General features: G+C 50.7%; 2 protein-coding genes across 2 annotated transcripts in view; one reads left to right on the top strand and one right to left on the bottom strand.

The window, feature by feature from the left end:
- WNT5B (Wnt family member 5B) overlaps window positions 1-21,167 on the top strand; it is a 98,157-nt gene that overhangs the window by 52,676 nt on the left and 24,314 nt on the right. The window lies entirely within an intron of this gene.
- Window positions 3,151-5,228, bottom strand: FBXL14 (F-box and leucine rich repeat protein 14). Its single transcript, XM_009911643.2, has one exon. The coding sequence runs from the start codon at window positions 5,029-5,031 to the stop codon at window positions 3,829-3,831; it is 1,203 nt and encodes a 400-aa protein (XP_009909945.2). The 5' UTR covers window positions 5,032-5,228; the 3' UTR covers window positions 3,151-3,828.

Here is a 21,167-nt window from a genome sequence, read left to right as displayed (position 1 = left end):
TGAGTATGCATGACTGAGCAAGCAAGCAAGGACAGCTCCTCTTTTAACTTTCCTGAACAATGGCTCCGGCTTCTTCCACCATTTCGCATTCCCCCTCCTTCAAGGCAGGAAGGGGGCAGCGGGGCGAGGGAGCCCTTCCGCTGGGCTCAGGGAGCCGGGAGCCGGCGCTGCCCTACAAACACCGCTTGAGCTCCACACCAACAATAAAGAAACCACCCCGTGGAAGGCTAAAAAGGGACCCCACGGGGCTAAAAGTCATACGTTGTGGAGAGAGATTATAGCACAGGACAAAGGACACCTTAGATTGTTGAAACTTTGTATTACGTTGGGGATTTTTTTAACACATTCCCACTTTGCTTCCTCTTTCATCTTTGCCTGGGCAGTAGAAACCAACCAAAATATTTTGCGTTTCCCAAGTCCTCATGAGCTGTTGGGGGCAGTTTTTTAGTAGCCGTCATTGCTGGGAAATGTTTTTGTTTGGTGGGTCTTCCACCCGGGGTGGGCCCTAAGTCACCAAACCCCTCTGCCATCTACCTGGAACTTGAAAAAACTGAAGCAGCGCAGCTCTAATGTGTCGCCCTCCCCGCCCCAAACGCCTTCCTGAGTACTTGATTCAGTTGCACTTCAGCGCTTGGGGTTTGGCTGACCTCAAACCGAGCTGACACTTCACACCAATGGGCAGCTGAAACACCCACCCCCCCCCAGAGGCTGCGAGCACCCTCACAGGGCAAGGCTGCTCCTACCAAACCCCTTCCTTAGGAACCCTTCGCGATGATGTTACTCAACATCCTGCACAGGAGGCACCAGGCTATCTTCCTTCCTTCTCCTCTCTCCCTCGCTGGAACAAGAGCAAGCAGCCCCCAAAGCCAAGCCCCAAGCTAAGACAGATCTCTTTGAAAAGCACAGACAACACACAGAAGGCTATTTTTTTTTTTCCATTTTTTTTTCAAAAACATACTTCATATTTCCTCTTTTATTATATAAATATGTTTAACCTTTTACTGTAAGAATATAAAATGTTTTAAGAGGATCTTTGTTATCTTTTTTTCTTTTTTTTTTTATACAAATTCACAAACAGTACAATTAATCCATGGGGGGGGGGGGGGGGGGTCAGGGGGGGGAGTGGTGTGGTTTCTCTGGGTTTGAGTTAACTCCGTGGTCTGGCCTCTTATTGTGGAGGATTTGAGATTTTGAACAGATGAGCCAAAAAGATTTAAAAAAAAATAAACAAAAAACACAAAACCAAACAAACAAAAGGCCAAAAAAAAAAAAATTTAAAAGCCAAGGTGGTTTTTTTTTTTTTTCCTTTTTAAAAACAAACAAAACCAAAAGCACCCCCGCACCCCCCCCCCAAAAAAAAACACCCCACAACACAAAACAAACCAACCCTTTTCTTTTTTTAACATAATAATAATTAAAAAAAAAATAATATATATATATATCTAAAGACCCAGCTCCATTTTATTGACAGAACAGAGATAAGAGAGATGAACTTCAGTCTCCTCCCCTTCACATTGCAGCCTCGGGGCCTGCAGGCCAGCCTTTACTCCTCTCCACCTACAAACAGGAAGCCTGGCATAGTGACCTTTTGTAGGTGATTTGGGAGGGGAGGGGAAAGCATTTGCATATATCTATAGATTTAATTTAAAACAAGAACAAAACCCCCTTGCATTTTACACCTTTCTGCTAACAGTAGCCCAATCCTCAGCGCGGATTCTCACGTCACGCGTTTGTGCTAGAAGAGTCAAAACGCAGAAGCACAGTTTGGGTCCCCAGTCCCCAGTGAAGAGGGAGGGAGAGGCACAACCAGAACGTGAAGGTGGGACACAGCTTCAAAACAAAAATTCTTGAGGGGGGAGGGAAAAACCAAAACCCAAAACAACGAAAGCAAAACTAAATGAGGGGAAGGGGGAAGAGGGATTTAAAGAAGAAAAACAAACCCATGGGGCATTATTCCAGTCTAGGCACAAAAATGTTTCAGTCTCAAAATCTCTTTCCTGTAAGAATTCCAGGGCTTTGGGGGGGGGGGGGGGAGGGGGGAAGGACAGAAAAAGAGAAAAAAAAAGAGAGGAAAAAAAAAGGGGGAAAAAAAGAGGAAAAAAAAAAAAAGAGAAAAAAAAAAAGTGAAAAAAAAAGAGAGAAAAAAAAGAGAAAAAAAAGGAAAAAAAAGAGAAAAAAAAGAGGAGGGAAAAAAATGAGAAAAAAAGAGGGAAAAAAAGAGAAAAAAAAAGGGGGAAAAAAAGAAAAAAAGAGGGAAAAAAAGAAAAAAAAAGAGAAAAAAAAAAGAGAAAAAAAAAAAAGAGAAAAAAAAGAGAAAAAAAAAAAAGAGAAAAAAAGACCAAAGGTAACAAATTAAACCGAGGTAGCCAGACATCATATATATATTTATATATATATAGAATATATTCAGCAGAGAAAAAAAAATGTACTTAAAAATTCACAAGAACAGCAACTTCAAATGTCTTTTAAAACCGTGTGAGAAAATGAATACTGTAAAGAGAATGAGTGAGGGAAACTGGGATCAGTCGCAGGACATAAGCCAGGGGTAGATGGGAGAGAGTTAAGAGGCTGTTACTGTAGCAGGGATTTTTTTTTTCTTTTTTTCCTTGCATTTCAAAATAAAAACAGGTCACAGTATCTCAAACAAGCAGAAATGAAGCTGGAGAGTCTTCCTCGAGTCCCCTGGGTAGAGGGGAGCTAACCACCCCTTCTACCCCTGCTCACCCCCAACTCAATGAGGAATGGATATGTAGCTGGATATGTCTATCCCTGTTGCCAAGAAAAAAAAAGGGGGGGGGGGGGGAGGAAAGGATGAAAGGGAACACAAGACTTGGGTGTCCCCCAGTGCAAGGAAAGGCTTAAGAGACTGGGGTCCATGTTCAGTCCCCCCAGAGACAGGAGGAGGAAATGGTATCTTCATCTCCAGTAGAGAGACGGTGAGAATGGAGTGCCTAGGCTTTTCCATTAACAATAGTGCAGGATGACACAGAAACATACTGATAAAAGGAGAGGCTGCAGCTATCCCTAGTCTCAGTGCAGTGGAGAACTGGAATAGTGGGAGGTCGTATCCACCCACAGCAGAGAAGAACATGGAACTATAGACTGAAGAGTTAAAAAGAGGGAGGGAAAGGGGGGGGGGGGGGGAATAAAAAAGGAAAAACCCAACCCAAACCCCACTGTACCTAGGGAGCAGTATTTTTGTCACAATTCCCAGCTGGCAGGGGAGGGGCAAGCGCAGAGGTGGAATGGTTATTTTACAAAAAGCTGTCTGTGCCCAGCACAGGGTGACTGGGTGGCCAGGTATGTAAGTGTAGCTAGGAAGCCTTTTCTGCTGTTGTTATTGTTTGCTCCCATCTCCATTCCCACTCTCCTTTATATGAACCAAAAATAATCTACTATGAATACATGGCAGAACAAGGGTCTGTCTTTATCCATCCTTAGTGCACAAGGGGATGGAATCGGGGGAGTGGGAATAAAGAGGGGTGTCTCTAGCCCCAGTGCATAAGAGTGTGGGCTTCTACCTTTTCTGCAGGGGAAGGATGCTGTAGGGGAAGGGGGAGCTCCATCTCCCCAGCCTGGAGCTGGAGGTATGACCTGGAAAAGGGTTAGGTGCTTTCTCTCTGTCTCCTCCTGCCCCCCTTCCTCTTCCTCCTCCAGAGCAAGGGTAGGTAGGCAGCACAGAAGGGTTTCTCTCTGTTACTCCCTCCAGTGCAAGGGTGCGTGGGTAGCATGGCTCTGTGCGTGCCCCTCTCTCTCTCTCCTCCATTGCAGCAGTCAGTCAGTGAGTCCCTCCAGAGGAGATGGAGGTCTCAGGGTGCCCCCCTCCTCTCACCTGACCTTCTCGCTCTCAGTCATTTCCCAAAGTCCCAGGTTGAGCACCTTGAGGCAGGGCAGCTGGGTGATGCGCTCCAAGCCCCGCTTCGTGATGCGGGTGCAGCCATAGAGATCGATGCCGGTGAGCTGGCTGAGGTGCTCGGCAATGAGCTCCAGGCCCTTGTCGGTGATGCGGACGCACTGGCCGATGTTGAGGGTGCGGAGCCCGTGCATCTGCCGCACCATGCGGTTGATGCCCTCGTCGCTGATGTGGCAGGAGCAGAGGGAGAGGGAGCGCAGCCCGTCCAGGCCCTGGGCGATGTAGGCTAGGCTCTGGTCCCCGACCTTGTCGCAGAAGGAGACGTCGAGGCCGGAGAGCCGCAGGCTGCCCATGGCCAGATGCATGATGCCGGTGTCGCTGATGTTGTCGCAGGAGCGCAGGTTGAGGCTGCGCAGACTGCTCATGTGCGACAGGTGCAGCAGCCCCGCGTCCGAGATGCCCCCGCAGAAGCTGAGGTTGAGCTGGCGGAGGCGGCCCAGCCCGCGGGCTAGGTGCTTGAGCGAGAGGTCGCTGAGCTTCTGGCAGTCCTGCAGCGTGAGCTGCTCCAGGCCCAGGCAGCCCTCAGCCGCGCTGCGCGTCATGCCTGCCAGGTGCCCGATGCCCACGTCCGAGAGGTGCCGGCAGGAGCGCAGGTTGAGGCTCTTGAGGCGCTGCAGGCCCCAGGCGATGAGGAGGAGGCCGGTGTTGGTGATGTTGCTGCAGCCCCCCAGCTCGAGCACCTCCAGACCCTTGAGGTACTGAGCGATGCGGCCCAGGCTGCTGTCCGTGATCTGCTTGCAGAGGCTCAGGTTGAGCGAGCGCAGGGAGCTGATCTCCGCCACGAAGGCGTGGCCCAGCCCGTTGTCGGTGAGGTTGTAGCAGCCGCTGAGGTTGAGGCTCTCGATGTCCGCCATGCCCTGGATCACGTAGCTCAGGCTGCGCCGCAGCGATAGGATCTGTACCCGCCGAATGCCCCGCGCCGCCAGGCTGGGAAAGAGCGAGGGGTTGGCGCGGCGCAGGTGCAGCTTGGCCTCCACGCCGCGCCAGACCGACCGATGGTAGGCGGCGTCCCGCCAGGCTGTGCACACCTGCGCCGCCCGGCCCTTGTCCCGCACCTCCAGGTACCCGAAGATCATGGCCAGCAGCTCGGGGAACAGGCACGAGATGTGCGTTTCCATCGCACGCCCGCGCCCGGCCGCCCCCGCCGGCGCCGCACTCCTCCTCGCCGCCGGGCCCGGCCCGCTTCCGCTCGGGGCCCGCCCGCCTTCCGCTCCGCGCCGTGCCGCGCTCCTGCTCGCCGCCGCCGCCGCCCTCACATCGCCAGCCCGGGCGGCGCGGCCCGGCCCGCGGGAGACGCTGCTGCGCGACCGCCGGCCCGGCCCCGCGCCCTGCGGCCGTCGCCGCCTCTACCGCCGCGCCGGGCGGGCCGCGCCGCTGCTGCCGCCGCGCTGCTGCGGCCGCGCCGCCCCGTGCCGCATCGTGCCGCCTCCCGGCGGGCGGGCGGGTGCGCCCCGGTGGCGGCGGCGGCCCCCGCGCTCCGTCCCTGGTGCCGGCCGCCGAGCCCCGCCGCCTCCCTTTGTCTCCGCGCTGCCGCCGCTCACAGCCCGCGGCCCCGGGCCGCCCACATCCCGCGGCGGCGGCGAGAAGGCAGCGAGGGCAGAGGGTTGCGCCGGCCCGGCCCGGCCCGCCGCCGGTACCGACTCCGCCGCTTCGGGCCCGGCCGCCGCCAGCCGCCTGCTCCGCTCCGCCGCGCGCCGCTCGCTGCTGGGCCCCGGCGCCGCGCTCCGGCCGGGCGGGAGGGGGAGGAGGCGCGGCGAGGCGGAGGGAGGAAGGGAGGGAGGAGGCGGCGCTGGGCCGGGCCTGGCGGCGGCGGCGCCGATCACATTCCCCCCGCCCTTCTCCCGTCCCGTCTCCCTCCCCTCGCGCCGCTTGCGCAATGGTACGATCCGGAACACTCTGAGCCGTCGCCCTGGAGACAGCGCGGCCCATGCGCTGCTCCCCGCCGTTAACCGTTGCTGCGCCGCCGGCGGCCTCGGCCTGTGCAGGCCTCCTCGCCCTGCCCGTCGGGCGCGGTCGAGGCGCCCCCAGTTCCGCCCTATCGGTGTGGAGACGACGTGCCTGGGTGTTGCGGTGTCGCCCTTGGGTGGCTTGGCCCCACCGGGGCGAGGGGTGGTGGAAGGCCCCGCGAGCAGCGTCCGGGCCCGCCGCGGCTCGGCCTGGCACGGCGCTGCAGCCAGCTCCGTCACAGCAGGCCTCTGCTCACCCATGAGCCCTTGGGGCCTACCACCGGCACACCTCACCGCCGGGCTGACCGCGGGCCCTGTTGGGCCAGCCCGTGAACAAACCCCTGAGCCCTCCGGCCAGCACCGGGCCCCGTGAGGAGGAACGTGGGGGAGGCTTATGCTGCTGCACAGGGGAACGCGGGACACTGCCTCACCGCTGCCTGCTAGAGTGCAGGCAGCTGCCATCCCTGGCTTGGCCTGGAGGCTGCTGGATGGCCGCGAGGACCAAAACTTAGGAAGGCTCTGCTCTGTCTAGGCATCCCTGCTGGAGCGATAGGAGCATGACTCTCAATAGCTTGGGGATAGGAGTGGCTGTCAAAAGTTGCTGGAACTGTCCAGAGAAGGGCAACAAAGCTGGGGAGGGGTCTGGAGCACAGCCCTGTGAGGAGAGGCTGAGGGAGCTGGGGTTGCTTAGCCTGCAGAAGAGGAGGCTCAGGGGAGACCTTCTTGCTGTGTACAACTCCCTGAAGGGAGGTTGTAGCCAGGTGGGGGTTGGTCTCTTCTCCCAGGCAACCAGCACCAGAACAAGAGGACATAGTCTCAAGCTGTGCCAGGGGAGGTTTAGGCTGGATGTTAGGAAGAAATTCTTCCCAGAAAAAGAGATTGGCTATTGGAATGTGCTGCCCAGGGAGGTGGTGGGGTCACCATCACTGGAAGTGTTTAAAAAGAGACTGGATGAGGCACTTAGTCCCATTAGATTAGATGGTGTTGGGTGATAGGTTGGACTTGATAACCTCGAAGGTCTCTTCCAGCCTGGTTAGTTCTGTATTCTATCATAACATGATGCCTGTTCTGCAGCTCGGAGTGGGCTGGTTTAGGGCCTCGGTGATGGGAAGTGGAAAAACTTCTGAAAATGGCTTCCAGCTAACGGTCTCCTTGAACTAACTCTGAAAGTAGTTGAAGTAGTCACAGGAACAGCAATTCCCAGTGGTTCCTAGCAATTTCATGAAAAAACAGAAGTTTGAAATCCATGTCTCCCAAGCATCTGCAGCCTCGTGTGATTGTGACTGCATGTTTCAACGCCAGGCAGCATTGCTGCAGCGTTAAAACCGGGTTCCGTTCTGCCAGAGATCAGGTAAGGCTTTTCAAAACAGTTTCCAAAGAGCAGGACTTCCCTTCTGTGCCAAAAGGCTGTAAAGAGATAAAGAAAACCACTCAAAAATGGAGTTCAACACGGCAGGGCACGTTTGTAATACCCTTTGCATTACTAAAATGCTACCAAAAATCAGCCTGGTCGCTGCCCTGTTAGCTCTGCTCAGACTTACACTAACCTGAAGGAATAGGCTCTGTTTTAATCATTATCTAAATGTAATCTGCTACAGAAACACACGTGGCTCTGTCTTCATACACAGATTCCCTGTTACTGGAGTCTTTGGACTACGTAGAGGTTAAAAGTTTAAATTTTATTTGGCTTTTTTGCTTTCCTTTTTGCTTGACGTTGGAGCATGGCGAGTCGAAGGACTCGGAGGCCCTGATGCTGCAGTGCGATCCCCATGCAGGCCAAGCATCGCTCTCGGCGCTAGGCTGTGGTTTGGCAGCGCAGGGGAGGCTCAAAAACGGGGTGGCCGCATGAGGGGAAGCGCTGAGCTGGTGCTCATTCGCTCTGCCCGCTCCAGTTAATTCAAGAAGTTTCTGACAGGTTAACTTTTTACTAGCAGACTTTATGCTGGATCAGGTATCACTGTACACAACTCCAGCCAGATCAGGTATCGTCTGCACCCCTGCGGCTGGCGTGCAGCCAGTGTCAAGTTGGCGTTGGCTCCGTATCGCGTGCTCTGACTCTTTCAGCAGCAGCAGGATCATGTGCCTTGGCCCCATCCCCATCAAATTTGTACTCCTGGGTGATGCAGCAACCTGTAGACCTCGTTTTAATGATTTTGGAGCTGTAGGCCCACACAGATCACAGGATGTTAGAGGCTGGAAGGGGCCTCCAAAGATCAAGTCCAACCCCCCAGCCAGAGCAGGACTCTAGAATCTAGAGCAGGTTGCACAGGAGCACATGCAGATGAAGCTTGAAGGTCTCTGGAGAAGGAGACTCCACAACCTCTCTGGGCAGCCTGTTCCAGTGCTCTGGGACCTTCACAGTAAAGAAGTTCTTCCTCATGTTGAGGTGGAACCTCCTGTGCTGCAGTTTATATCCATTGCCCCTTGTCCCATCACAGGGTGCAACTGAGCAGAGGCTCCCTCTTGACCCCCCACCCCTCAGATACTTCTAAACACTAAATCCCCTCTCAGTCTTCTCTTCAGACTAAGCAGCCCCAGGTCTCTCAGTCTCTCCTCATAAGGCACGTGTTCTGTGACCCTTCTAGTGAAGTTCTACCTCATGCTGAGGTGGAACTTGCTGTGCTGTAGCAAGGTGTTACCTAGCATGAATTCAGTTTGTGGCATTATTTTATCTGGCTGTGCACTGGCGGGGGTGGGGATGCTTGGCCATTGGGCTAGCAATAGAAAGATTAGGGGCAATAGATTTTGTTTAGCAGCCATACTGCAGATCCACTGCGATCAAAGCAGTTGTAGAGCATCAGGACCCAAAAGGAGAATTTCCATGTGACAAGGAGCGAGGGAAAAGTGCTGCGTGAGCCTGCCCTAGCTGGGATGAGGGCAGTGGGATCGCTTACGAGGAGGCTGAGTCCAGTACACATCAGGCAACATGAAAGAAATGTGGCACGAAGGTGGTGTGAGTGGATCTTGGTGATTGTTGCATTACTCATAACTGGCAAAGCTACAAGCAAGTTACACAAGTCATTCTGAAAGAGTGCTAATGAAGTCTTTCACCTTATCCCAAATTTGACTGCAGAGTTGTACCATTATAGTAATCTGGTATTTCCTCTCTCTTCACCTCCACACCACATGTGAGGGAGGGGGAGTAGGGAAGGGAGTGCTCTTGAAGGCATTCAAGCTTACCTGGAACACTTTCTGTCTTAGCACCTTGTGTCTGCACTAGATTCTATGGCCCTGCTCTGTCAGGGGGGTTGGACTCAGTGATTTCCGGAGGTCCCTTCCAACCCTAATACCCTGTGATCCTCTTGGCACGTAACCAGTGAAGGTTAGAAATAAACCATAGCGTCTTCTGGAGCCCCTGAAGTTCCCTTTCTCAGGTTACATAAGCTTTGAGTGTCTGTGCTTCCTTGTGAACAATGAAGATTTACCTGTGCAAAGGAACAGCCCTGGAATTCGGGTTCATAATCCTGTTGGGGGGTTGGGTTGTTGGGTTTTTTTTTTTTTGAGTGGGGTTTTTTGAGTGGGACAGAAAATATTTTTCTTGCAGATTTTTATTGCTGGCTTTATCTAAGTGACAGATGTTTGGGAACAGAGCTTTAGAAGGACAAAAGTGAATGGAAAGGGCCAATTTCTCCCATGGTTGCTGGGTTAACTTTGTGCTTCCAGGAGGAAGGAAATATGGCCGTGTTTTTCATGACCTCATGTGCTGTAAATAGGAGGTGGTAATCACTGTGCAATAAACTGCATTTTACTGAAAAATCCCTGCCTGCCTCCTATGTTCTCTGACAGCTGATCCATCCCCCTGGAACCATCTCCCACATTCCAGCCCCTTGAGCAGCTCCCAACAGCCGCTTTCTCTTTTTGAAAGCACTTGCCAGATAAATGTTTCATTCTTCCCCCCCCACACCACCAGTTATATTGGTGTTCAGCAGAGGCTGGATAGTTTTGCTTGGCAGGGGCTCAGGAGGATCCACATAACTCACTTGTGGCTTCTGCAATTGGAAGTAGTTTGTGCTGATAAAGCTGCACCATTGTCCTTTATCTTTATTGGGCAGAACATCCACCAGGTCTTCTGCAGCTTTCATCTCAGTCTGTCCCAATTTGTTGGTTTTGCTTCTCAGTTTGCAGGGTAACTTCTGACTCGGTCATTTAAGAGGTAACAAATACAAAGTGTTTCCTTACTCTTCCTTTCCTTCTGCCCCCCTACTGCTGTGCTTTCTGCATTTGTGCTGCTTCAGCTGTGGAATGGAAAACTTGAGAATCTACCCACAGGAATCTGCTTGGCCTTTGGCTTTTTCTTGCCTATGGGTGGTGGCCCCTGGGACTGCAGAAGTGACACAAACCCACGCAAACAATAAAACCCATGGTCTACTAACCCTGCTTCTCTTTTGATCCATTTAACCTTCAATTCATTCCTAAAGTAATACATTTTCCTTGCATGCCTAACTAGCTATACTGGCCTGCATCAGCAGTAGTGTGGCCAGCAGGAGCAGGGAAGTCATTCTGCCCTGCACTCAGCACTGCTCAGGCCACACCTTGAGTCCTGTGTCCAGCTTTGGGCCCCTCAGTTTAGGAAAGATGTTGAGATGCTGGAAGGTGTCCAGAGAAGGGCAACAAAGCTGGGGAGGGGTCTGGAGCACAGCCCTGTGAGGAGAGGCTGAGGGAGCTGGGGTTGCTTAGCCTGGAGAAGAGGAGGCTCAGGGGAGACCTTCTTGCTGTGTACAGCTTCCTGAAGGGAGGTCATAGCCAGGAGGGGGTTGGTCTCTTCTCCCAGGCAACTAGCTCCAGAACAAGAGGACACAGTCTCAAGCTGTGCCAGGGGAGGTTTAGGCTGGATGTTAGGAAGAAGTTCTACATAGAGAGAGAGATTGGCCTTTGGAATGTGCTGCCCAGGGAGGTGGTGGAGTCACCATCCCTGGAGGTGTTTAGGAAGAGCCTGAATGAGGCACTTAGTACCATTAGATTAGATGGTGTTGGGTGATAGGTTGGACTTGGTGATCTCAAAGGTCTCTTCCAACCTGGTTAATTCTATTCTATTCTATTCTATTCTATTCTATTCTACTCTACTCTACTCTACTCTACTCTACTCTACTCTACTCTACTCTACTCTACTCTATTCTACTCTACTCTACTCTACTCTACTCTACTCTACTCTACTCTACTCTACTCTACTCTTTGCTCCTGTGAGACAGGACTGCCTGTGGTGGTTAGTGCAGGCGACCTGGGCCCCAGGCCGCGGGCCGCTCCCTGACTCCACCGTGCACGTCACACCCCTGGTGGCTTGTATGAAGCTCAGTGCTCAGTGGTTAAAATCATCAAAGGGAAAATGCTCTGGGAGGGCAGGGTGTAAAGTCTCCAGCCTCAGTGTTGGCAGTTCACTGCACTGGGTGCTGTTTTTAAGTGTTTGGCTTTGTGAGTCCTTTATTTGCAGGACCCAAGAAGACGGAGATGGAAGAACCTAGCTGATGTAATGATTATTATTAAAAGCAGTGGCACAAAAACAAAGAGACCTTTCAGGCAATAATTGCTTTCATAAGCCATTCCTAGGGATTGAACTCTGAGACCTCTACAAGTCGATGTAAAAGGGGCAGCCCCTGCAGTCACAGCAGAAACATGTGTGTCCAACGTGCTGTGTGGTACCTGTTACAGCAGCAGGTTTGTGAATCCTCCTCTGTAGCAGCTGTTTAGTTCAAAACCCAGCAGAGACAGCTGGATGTTCTGTGTGTATGGCTCCACTGACAGCCAGCACCTTCAGCCTAGGGTTGAGGAGATGTTCTGGCCTTTGTGGTTGGAGAAGTGTGTATACAGCCTCCCCTTTGCCTAAGGTTTCCAGGCAGTCAGGGTAGATGCAACAATATTAGCCAGCTTGCTTGTAAGGGTTATTTGGCTTTCAGGAAGGCTTCTTCCTGTCCTCTCAGAATTTCCAAGGAATTAAAGGCCTGGGATTGTTCTAGTCAAGCCTTGCATGGGCCCTAGGAGCAATGTCCAGGGCCCAGGTAATTCATATGTTTGTGTGATAGCAAGAGTTAGAGGTAACCTCACAAGAACATAAGCTCGGCCTGAGTTGGGTGCAGACGTAGCTGTGTAGTTCTTAAAACACAGGGGTTTTGTACCCATGGATTACTGCAGCCTGCCTTTGAACTGTTGACTCCTCCCTCTCTGGACCATGGCCACCAGCACATTTTCAGGTAGTAAATAGCATTCTAAAATTGGCAGTTCATTAGAATTGGACAAAGTCACGTCACTGGCTCCCAAGTTAAGTTCTTAGAGTAAACCAGAAAAAATAGGGCAGTACTGTTCTGGAAACAGGCTGTGAAAATTAGAGTCACAGTCAGAGCCTGGCACGAACTGCAGGTGAACGTTACAAAATGCCTATAAAAACTTTTATAGGAAGGCAGCATAAAGATAGAAAATGCAAGGTTACACTTGATGGGGGATTTGCATTAGTTCTGGCCAAAAGAAGGCTGCTTTACCACCTTGTTCCTAAAAGTAACAGCCACCTAAACATGAGCCAGCAGTGTGCCCAGCTGGCCAAGAAGGCCAATGGCATCCTGGCCTGCACCAGGAATAGTGTGGCCAGCAGGAGCAGGGAGGTCATTGTGCCCCTGTGCTCTGCACTGGTTAGGCCGCACCTTGAGTCCTGTGTCCAGTTCTGGGCCCCTCAGTTTAGGAAGGACATTGAGACTCTTGAATGTGTCCAGAGAAGGGCAAGGAGGCTGGGGAGGGGTCTGGAGCACAGCCCTGTGAGGGGCTGAGGGAGCTGGGGTTGCTTAGCCTGGAGAGGAGGAGGCTCAGGGGAGACCTCATTGCTCTCTACAACTACCTGAAGGGAGGTTGTAGCCAGGAGGGAGTTGGTCTCTTCTCCCAGGCAACCAGCACCAGAACAAGAGGACACAGTCTCAAGCTGTGCCAGGGGAGGTTTAGGCTGGAGGTGAGGAGAAAGTTCTTCACTGAGAGAGTTGTTAGCCATTGGGATGTGCTGCCCAGGGAGGTGGTGGAGTCACCATCCCTGGAGGTGTTCAAGAGGGGATTGGATGTGGCACTTGGTGCCATGGTCTAGTCATGAGGTCTGTGGTGCCAGGTTGGACTTGATGATCTTTGAGGTCTCTTCCAACCTTGGTGATTCTGTGATTTTCTGAAGTTACCTGCTGGAACTCCAGTGGATGCACACACAAGTGGTGGCAAAAGGAGCTGCCTTGCAGAAGCTGCTTTCATTCTTGCCTCTGTTCTTGGCCGTGTGTGGACACTCTAAACCCTCATTCCAACTCCTAATTCCACCAACACATCTTATTTGCACAGCAAAAGTCTTGGAAATCCTCTCTGGAAACACAGGGGTAAAAGTAAGGGCAAGCACAAACAAGGTGGGAAGAAAGCATGGAGCTGATGGTGCTGGGGGTGGAAACATGAATGGGTAAAGCATTATCTGTGGTTTGTGCACCAGCAAAGTGCAGAACAGAACTAGAAAGAAACTCTCTCAGCTTGGCTCCACAGCACTCAGGGAAAAAGGGAAACACAATAACCCTTTGCCTACAGTGTAATGGAAATGAAGCTTCTGTGGGACCAGATCCTGCCATGTGCAATGGGAACACAGTTTTCTGTAATCCTCCTGATGCCAAATTTTTGATTCTTGCCTCTTTTTTTTTGTTTGTTTAATTGTGTGGTCACAGGAAAAGGTGACCTAGAAAGATTCTTTTTCCTTTATTCTTTTTTTCCTCAATTTTCCCTTTTCCCCCCTTTTATTTTCCCCCTTTTTTATTTATTCTTATTTTGTTTTTTCTCTTTTATTTTTTTTTCATTTTTCCCTTTTTTTCATGTTTTCTTTTTCTTTATCCTTTTTCTTCTCCCCCCTTTTTCATTTTTTATTGTTCTTTTTTCCTTTTTTCTCCTTTTTTCTCTCCCCCTTTTTTTCTCCCCCCCCTTTTTTTTCTCTCCCTTCTTTTTCCTTTTGCTTTCCTTTTTCTCTTTTCTTTTTTCCATTTTCTCCCTTTTTTCCTTTTTTGCTTTTCTTTTTCTTTTCTCCCTTTTCTCCCTTTTAATTTTTTTCTTTTTCATGTCTTTTCCCACCTTTTTTCTTTTTTCCCCTTTTTCCTTTTTTCTTTTGTTTTTCTTCCCCCCTTTTTTTTCATCGTTTTCCTTTTTAGTTTCTTTTTTTTCCCCCTTTCTTCCTTTTTTCTTTTATTTTCCTTTTATTTTTTCCTCTTTTTTTTCCTTTGTTTTCCTTTTTAATTTTTTTTTCCTTTTTCCTTTTTTCCCCCCTCTTTTTCCCCCCAGCACACACCCTGACTAAATGATGTGGAAAAGCTGTTTTCTTTCCACTATTTCACCCCTGAGATCTAGTATTTTCCTAGCCTTGTCGGTGGTGTTGTTCCACACTTTCTGCCAGCAGTCCCAGTCTGTATTCTTTATGTTCCTTTTGAAACAGAGAGTCCTTTGGTAAGATTATTCCTTGATGCCCTGGAGCAGGAAACATACACAAAAACCTTCAGATGTATTGAAACCTGTGGAAATATTTCTGGAATGGCAATAGGTTGCCAGGAGGTGGCAAACAACAGGGAACTAAATCGTGGTCCTTTGCCTACCTGTAGAACCTCTCCTTGGGCAGAATGAGAGTCTGTGTGATCATGCAAGACCTGCAGCTTTCTAGCAGTTCAGGCTGCTTCACAGCTCTTAGCCTTGTTGCATCTGTGCCCAAACTGAAGCCCAAAATTGTGTCCTCTGCGTGGATGGGAAGTTAGTGGCTTGCAGCTTAATGGTGTTTGAAATGCTGGCTGGCTGGGATGAGGCTGTCTCACATGAGGTGCCCAGGAGCACAGGCATGAAATCAGTTTTTTGGGAACTTCAGGCTGAGTGACTTTCCAGCGTCACACGCAGGGTTTGTTGCGGGGCCAGGAATACAGCCCAGATCTCCTGGCTCCTGCCCACTGCCTGAAGAGCAAGGCCAGTCCTCAGCTCCATTTCAAGGGATCCTAGAGAGCACTGGCATTTTAGCAAGTCAGCTGGCAACTCTGCTGTATTTTGTTTAGAATGGTTCACATTCTTCCATCTAATTCCCACACTGAAAATGTCCAGCTTCCCCGAGCTGCCCCAGCGAGCCGCATTAATATGCAGATGTGATGGCACACGCTCACACACCTGCTCTTCCTGAAGCAACCCCGCAAAGTTTGCTCTGGATGTTTGTTTTACTCTGGTTCCTTTAATCCCCAAAGTGACATTAAGCAGATTTTTTTGTTTAACCTTTGTATGAAACTCTCTCCCTTTATTTGTCAGGCTACATGGCTTTGCTCACACTTTGCGAGGTTCCCTTGTGTGTGGAGGAGACACTGCAAATGAAGGCATAATAATTGGTACACACCCTGCACAATGTCTTCTCAGACATCCCCCAGGCATGTCTTCTCTAAGACATGTTTTTGAACACGCACATCACTGTATTTTCAGATCCATTTGTGTAATCAATAACCAATTTCACAGAATCACAGAATGTTAGGACTTGGAAGGGACCTCAAAAGCTCATCCAGTCCAACCCCCCTGCCACAGCAGGAGCACCTAGAGCAGATCACACAGGAACACATCCAGGCAGCTTTTGAGTATCTCCAGTGAGGGAGACTCTACAACCCCCCTGGGCAGCCTGTGCCAGGGCTCTGTCACCCTCACAATGAAAAAAATCATCTTCATATTCCCATGGAACTTCCTATGGCTCATCTTCCACCACTGCCCCTTGTGCTGGCATTGGACATCACCCAGCAGAGCCTGGCTCCAGCCTCTGGGCACTCACCCTGCACAGCTTTATCAACATGAATGTCGCCCTCAGGCTCCTCCTCTCCAAGCTACAGAGCCCTCAGCTCCCTCAGGCTCTCCTCAGGAGGAAGATGTTCCACTGCCTTGATCATCTTTGTGGCTCTGTGCTGGACTCTTTCAAGTAACTGGACACAATATTCCAGATGCAGCCTCTCCAGGGCAGAGTAGAGGGGCAGGAGAAACTCTCTTGACCTACTAACCACAGCCCTTCTAATCCACCCCAGGATGCCATTGGCCTTCTTGGCCACCAGAGCACATTGCTGGCTCATGGTCAACCTTCCACCCACTAGGACCCCTAGGTCCTTTTCCCCTTCACTGCTCTCCAGCAGGTCAGTCCCCAATCTAAACTAGTCCATGGGGTCGCTCTTTCACTGTATGAGTGTTCAGCAGCATAAGAGCAGTCATTCAAAGTCTTGGAAATACATCTCAAAGGCAACTGAAATTGTGACCATGAGCAGGAACAGAAGCCCAGAGGCTTGGCAGCCTGTTTCCCACTGGTGAATCTCTCAGTACGGAACCGGCGCTGGACCTGGCTGAAGAGCTGCACCCTGTCAGCACGCATCAAGTAAAGACAATGAACAAGCTGTCTTCTTCCTCAAGTGAGGAAGTTGTTTTGCTGGGGCAGCATGAATCTGCAATAGGCTTTCTTGCTTTCCCTGCAATATGGAGGCCCAGGTGATTCCCCCTCTCCTCCTACAGACTGCTCACTGCAGGGACGGGCAAGGATGGGCACATACCCTGAGAGCCCAGCTTGCTGTGATCCACACCTGCAAACACACAGGCAAGCATAACCCTCCTGTGCAATGCAGCAGGCTTCCCTCATCCACCACACAAGCAATCCTTACCTCCTCTGCAAATACACAGTTTGGGTTAGGGTTGTTTTTTTCAGCACAATCACATTTTTCACTGCAAGAATGGTTGTGTTTGTCAAGAAATGCCATGATGACATTCCAGATGTACAGCTGTTCCACCTACAGAAATTCTCTAGCCCTGTCTAGTCAACATACTCAAGAGCATATGGCCAGAGAGAAAAGAATATATTCCAGATAATGGAGGGGAGGGGTGTGGGGAGTGGAAATCTGCAGTACTGCAACTGTCCTTTGGAAAGACAGCAGAAAATAGGACATTTTGATTTTCTCTCTCTGAATGGCACTTGGAAGAATTTATGCCACCAGGTAGATTTGTTTCCCCTTTAGCTTCAAGGGAAGAATAAATGTTTTTCTTTTGTCTATGATGAGTTCTGCCTGAGGTATTGCTACAGGTACGGAGGTCACAGAGTTGTCAGGGTTGGAAGGGACCTTAAAGATCATCCAGTTCCAACCCCCACCACCATAGGCAGGGACACCTCACACTAGATCAGGTTGCACAGAGTCACATCCAGCCTGGTCTTAAAAACCTCCAGGGATGAGGATTCCACCACCTCCCTAGACAACCTGTGCCAGTCTCTCATCATTCTTATGGTGAAAAACTTCTTCCTCATGTCTGATCTAAATCTCCTCTCCTCTAGCCTGGATCTATTCCCCCCAGCCCTGTCACTCCCTGACACCCTAAAAAGTCCCTCCCCAGTTTTCTTGTAGCCCCCTTCAGATACTGGAAGGCCTCAATTAGGTCTCCTCAGAGCCTTCTCTTCTCCAGACTGCACAACCCCAACTCTCTCAGTCTGTCCTCACAGCAGAGCAGCTCCAGCCCTCTGCTCATCCTCCTGGCCCTTCTCTGGACAGCTTCCAGCACCTCCAGAGCTTTCCTTTAATAGGGGCTCCAGAACTGGACACAGTGCTCCAGGTGGGAGTTCATAATAACTGTATTTACATGGTTTCACTGGAGAGTTTTTTTAATGCATTGGAGCCTGTAATGTATCACAGCATCCCCAGCTGAGATCCCAGTATCAGTTCTGAAAGGAATTCACCTCCTCTTGGCAGATGAAGCAACTGAATTTCAGCCTCAGTTACAAGCAAAGTGAGATGGCTGAGCAAATGAGCAGCAGTGCTGGGAAGACCAGGTCCCAGCCCAAGCCCTTGCTGTAGTCAGCAGACACAGGGTCAGATCCCCACCTTGCCCAGATCGGCAGAGCTCCAGGCGAAGTCACTGCAGCGAGGCCTGTTCGTGCCAAACGCTGGCTCTGCGGCTCCGTGCGTGCTGCTGGCTGGAAATGCCAAGGCAATCCAGCTAAGTGCCAGGTGTTACATGGCCAAAGAGAAGCATTAGCATAAAGCTGTGATACAGCCTCAGCCTCAGTGAGCAGGCAGGGGAGCCAGCCTGTCCCTGCAGGGCACCTGACCTGATGTCCGACTTGTGCCCAGGGTAAAGTCTGGGTGCAGGAGAGGGTTTTAGCCTCCATCTTCCAAGCTCAAGCTGCTCCTGTGGAAAACACCTTTGCCTCAGCCAAACTGGCACATGGTCATAGGGGTACCTGAATTCTCACCAGGAACAAGAATCCCTCAGGAGTTACTTGTTTACTTCTTCACGTGTGATTTTGAGACGTGGTGACAAGCTCACATCATCCCACACTGGAGCAGTGTGAGCATTCACAGACAACATCAACCCAGGTTGTGCCTAACAGAGCAGTCCTGCCCTTCCTCAGCTCTTAGCGGCAAACTGGATTGAAAAACTGGTTGGCATTAGGAGTCAGAATAGCCAAGTGCCTTGATGAAGTTTGCAAGCTCGTAACAACCTGAATTGGGTGCCCTCACCCAGCCCAGCTGCACCTGCCACACAAACAGGGGCTTTTAAATAGCTGAAGGGATGCAAAGTACAAATGGACTCTTAAACAGCTTAGGGCCAAATTCCATGGTGCCCACCACCCATGGGTTTGTATCCTATTTTCTGGGTAGATGAGGTATTAGATAAGCACTTAACATTTGCCAGATAATTTAACCCCTTGGAATTCTGCTGCTGCTGGTTACCACATTTTTCATGTCCAAAGCTGGAAAGGAAACAGATTCTCCACAGGCACCTCTGAAATCCCATTCTTTGTTTTGAGGCAGGTGTGGTCTCAGCGCTTTGGAGGATGCCAAGTCCCCAGCAGGATGTGCTCAGAAAGCCTGGCACTGGGTGCAGAGCTGCTCTGGTGACAAGCTGCTCTAGCTCTGTGGATGTCAAGACAGTTTGGACTTCTGTTAGGCCTGCTGGGCAAGCAGAGCTGTGGGAGGAGAAGGTGGATGCTCTTCTAGTGTGTGTACCACCAGCAACAACATCAGATTGCAGTCCCTGCTGAGGACAGAAGCAGGGAAAAAGCACAGCTTTTCTTGGGATAGCTTTTCTTTGGGATAGCTTTTGTAGTTAAAGTATCTTCAGTGTACTTTGAAAACTGAGTCAAAGTCACTGAAAAGGAATAAATCTGCACTAGCAGCTTTCCTTCTCCAGCTTGGCTGGTTAAATTCTTCTTTCTGCTTAGGGAAGGATTTCCGAAGTAGCCAAGCTCAGTTGCTGCACTGGAAACCTAATCCCTTCCAAAAGAGGTAATTTTTACACAGAGGCAGCTTTCAAATAAACCCTTTGTTATTCATTTTTTTTAAGACTTAGATTGGATTTTTTTTGCTTTTTATTTTGATTTTACTGCCACATTCTTGCAGGTCAGCCCTTGCCCTGCTCTCACAGGGGCTTCGGCAGCAGGCTGGCCTGAGGTGGTGACCGCCCAAGAAGCTGCCGTTCGCCCTCGGTGCACTTCTGCCCTTAGCCTGCGGCAGTGAGCTGTGAAATCGGTCAGGGAAGAGATCCCCGAGCACAAAACCTCCCAGGAGCACAGCTGTGCTGGAAGTGCCACTGCTGCCCCCCCGGGAACTGAACTGGGGCGGTGTGCTGCGGCTGCTGTGACTCAGCCTCCTCCAGCCACGTGTTCCTGCCCCACTCCACCACGCTTCTGATTCCCATGTGAACCAGTCCAGGCAGCTAACTAAGTAAAATCCAGTCCAGGCAGATAGCTAAGTAAAACCCAGTCCAAGCAGCTAACTAAGTAAACTCAGTCCAGGCAGCTAGCTAAGTAAACTCAGTCCAGGCAGCTAGCTAAGTAAAACCCAGTCCAGGCAGCTAGCTAAGTAAACTCAGTCCAGGCAGCTAGCTAAGTAAAACCCAGTCCAGGCAGCTAGCAAAGTAAAACCCAGTCCAGGCAGCTAACTAAGTAAAACCCAGTCCAGGCAGCTAGCTAAGTAAAATCCAGTCCAGGCAGCTAGCAAAGTAAAACCCAGTCCAGGCAGCTAACTAAGTAAACTCAGTCCAGGCAGCTAACTAAGTAAAACCCAGTCCAGGCAGCTAACTAAGTAAAACCCAGTCCAGGCGGCTAGCAAAGTAAAACCCAGTCCAGGCAGCTAACTAAGTAAACTCAGTCCAGGCAGCTAACTAAGTAAAACCAGTCCAGGCAGCTAACTAAGTAAAATCCAGTCCAGGCAGCTAGCTAAGTAAAACCCAGCCAGCAGCTAGCAAAGTAAAACCCAGTCCAGGCAGCTAGCTAAGTAAACCCAGTCCAGGCAGCTAGCAAAGTAAAACCCAGTCCAGGCAGCTAACTAAGTAAAACCCAGTCCAGGCAGCTAACTAAGTAAAACCCAGTCCAGGCAGCTAAGTAAGTAAAACCCAGTCCAGGCAGCTAACTAAGTAAAACCCAGTCCAGGCAGCTAACTAAGTAAAACCCAGTCCAGGCAGCTAACTAAGTAAACTCAGTCCAGGCAGCTATCTAAGTAAAACCCAGTCCAGGCAGCTAGCTAAGTAAACCCAGTCCAGGAGGCTAACTAAGTAAAACCCAGTCCAGGCAGCTAGCTAAGTAAACCCAGTCCAGGCAGCTAACTAAGTAAAACCCAGTCCAGGCAGCTAGCAAAGTAAAACCCAGTCCAGGCAGCTAACTAAGTAAAACCCAGTCCAGGCAGCTAGCTAAGTAAACCCAGTCCAGGCAGCTAACTAAGTAAACCCAGTCCCAGCAGCTAACTAAGTAAAACCCAGTCCAGGCAGCTAACTAAGTAAACCCAGTCCAGGCAGCTAGCAAAGTAAAACCCAGTCCAGGCAGCTAACTAAGTAAAACCCAGTCCAGGCAGCTAGCTAAGTAAACCCAGTCCAGGAGGCTAACTAAGTAAAACCCAGTCCAGGCAGCTAGCTAAGTAAACCCAGTCCAGGCAGCTAACTAAGTAAACCCAGTCCAGGCAGCTAACTAAGTAAACCCAGTCCAGGCAGCTAACTAAGTAAACCCAGTCCAGGCAGCTAGCTAAGTAAACCCAGTCCAGGCAGCTAACTAAGTAAACCCAGTCCCGGCAGCTAACTAAGTAAAACCCAGTCCAGGCAGCTAGCTAAGTAAACCCAGTCCAGGCAGCTAACTAAGTAAACCCAGTCCCGGCAGCTAACTAAGTAAAACCCAGTCCAGGCAGCTAACTAACTAAACCCCAATCTTTTTTCTTTCTTTTTGGTAAGTTTAATTTGGAATCTTCTTACCTGCTTACACCATCCAGGGGCTGCATCGTGAAAGAGCAGTGTGACTGCAGCACAGGGCTGAGATGAGCCCCTGGGGGGAGGGAGAGAGAGAGAGAGAGGTCTTT

This window comes from Dryobates pubescens, chromosome 15 (assembly GCF_014839835.1).
Source record: "Dryobates pubescens isolate bDryPub1 chromosome 15, bDryPub1.pri, whole genome shotgun sequence".
Lineage (NCBI taxonomy): Eukaryota > Metazoa > Chordata > Aves > Piciformes > Picidae > Dryobates > Dryobates pubescens.
The sequence above is the reverse complement of the archived record's forward strand: the minus strand, read 5'-3'. Positions and strand labels throughout refer to the sequence as shown.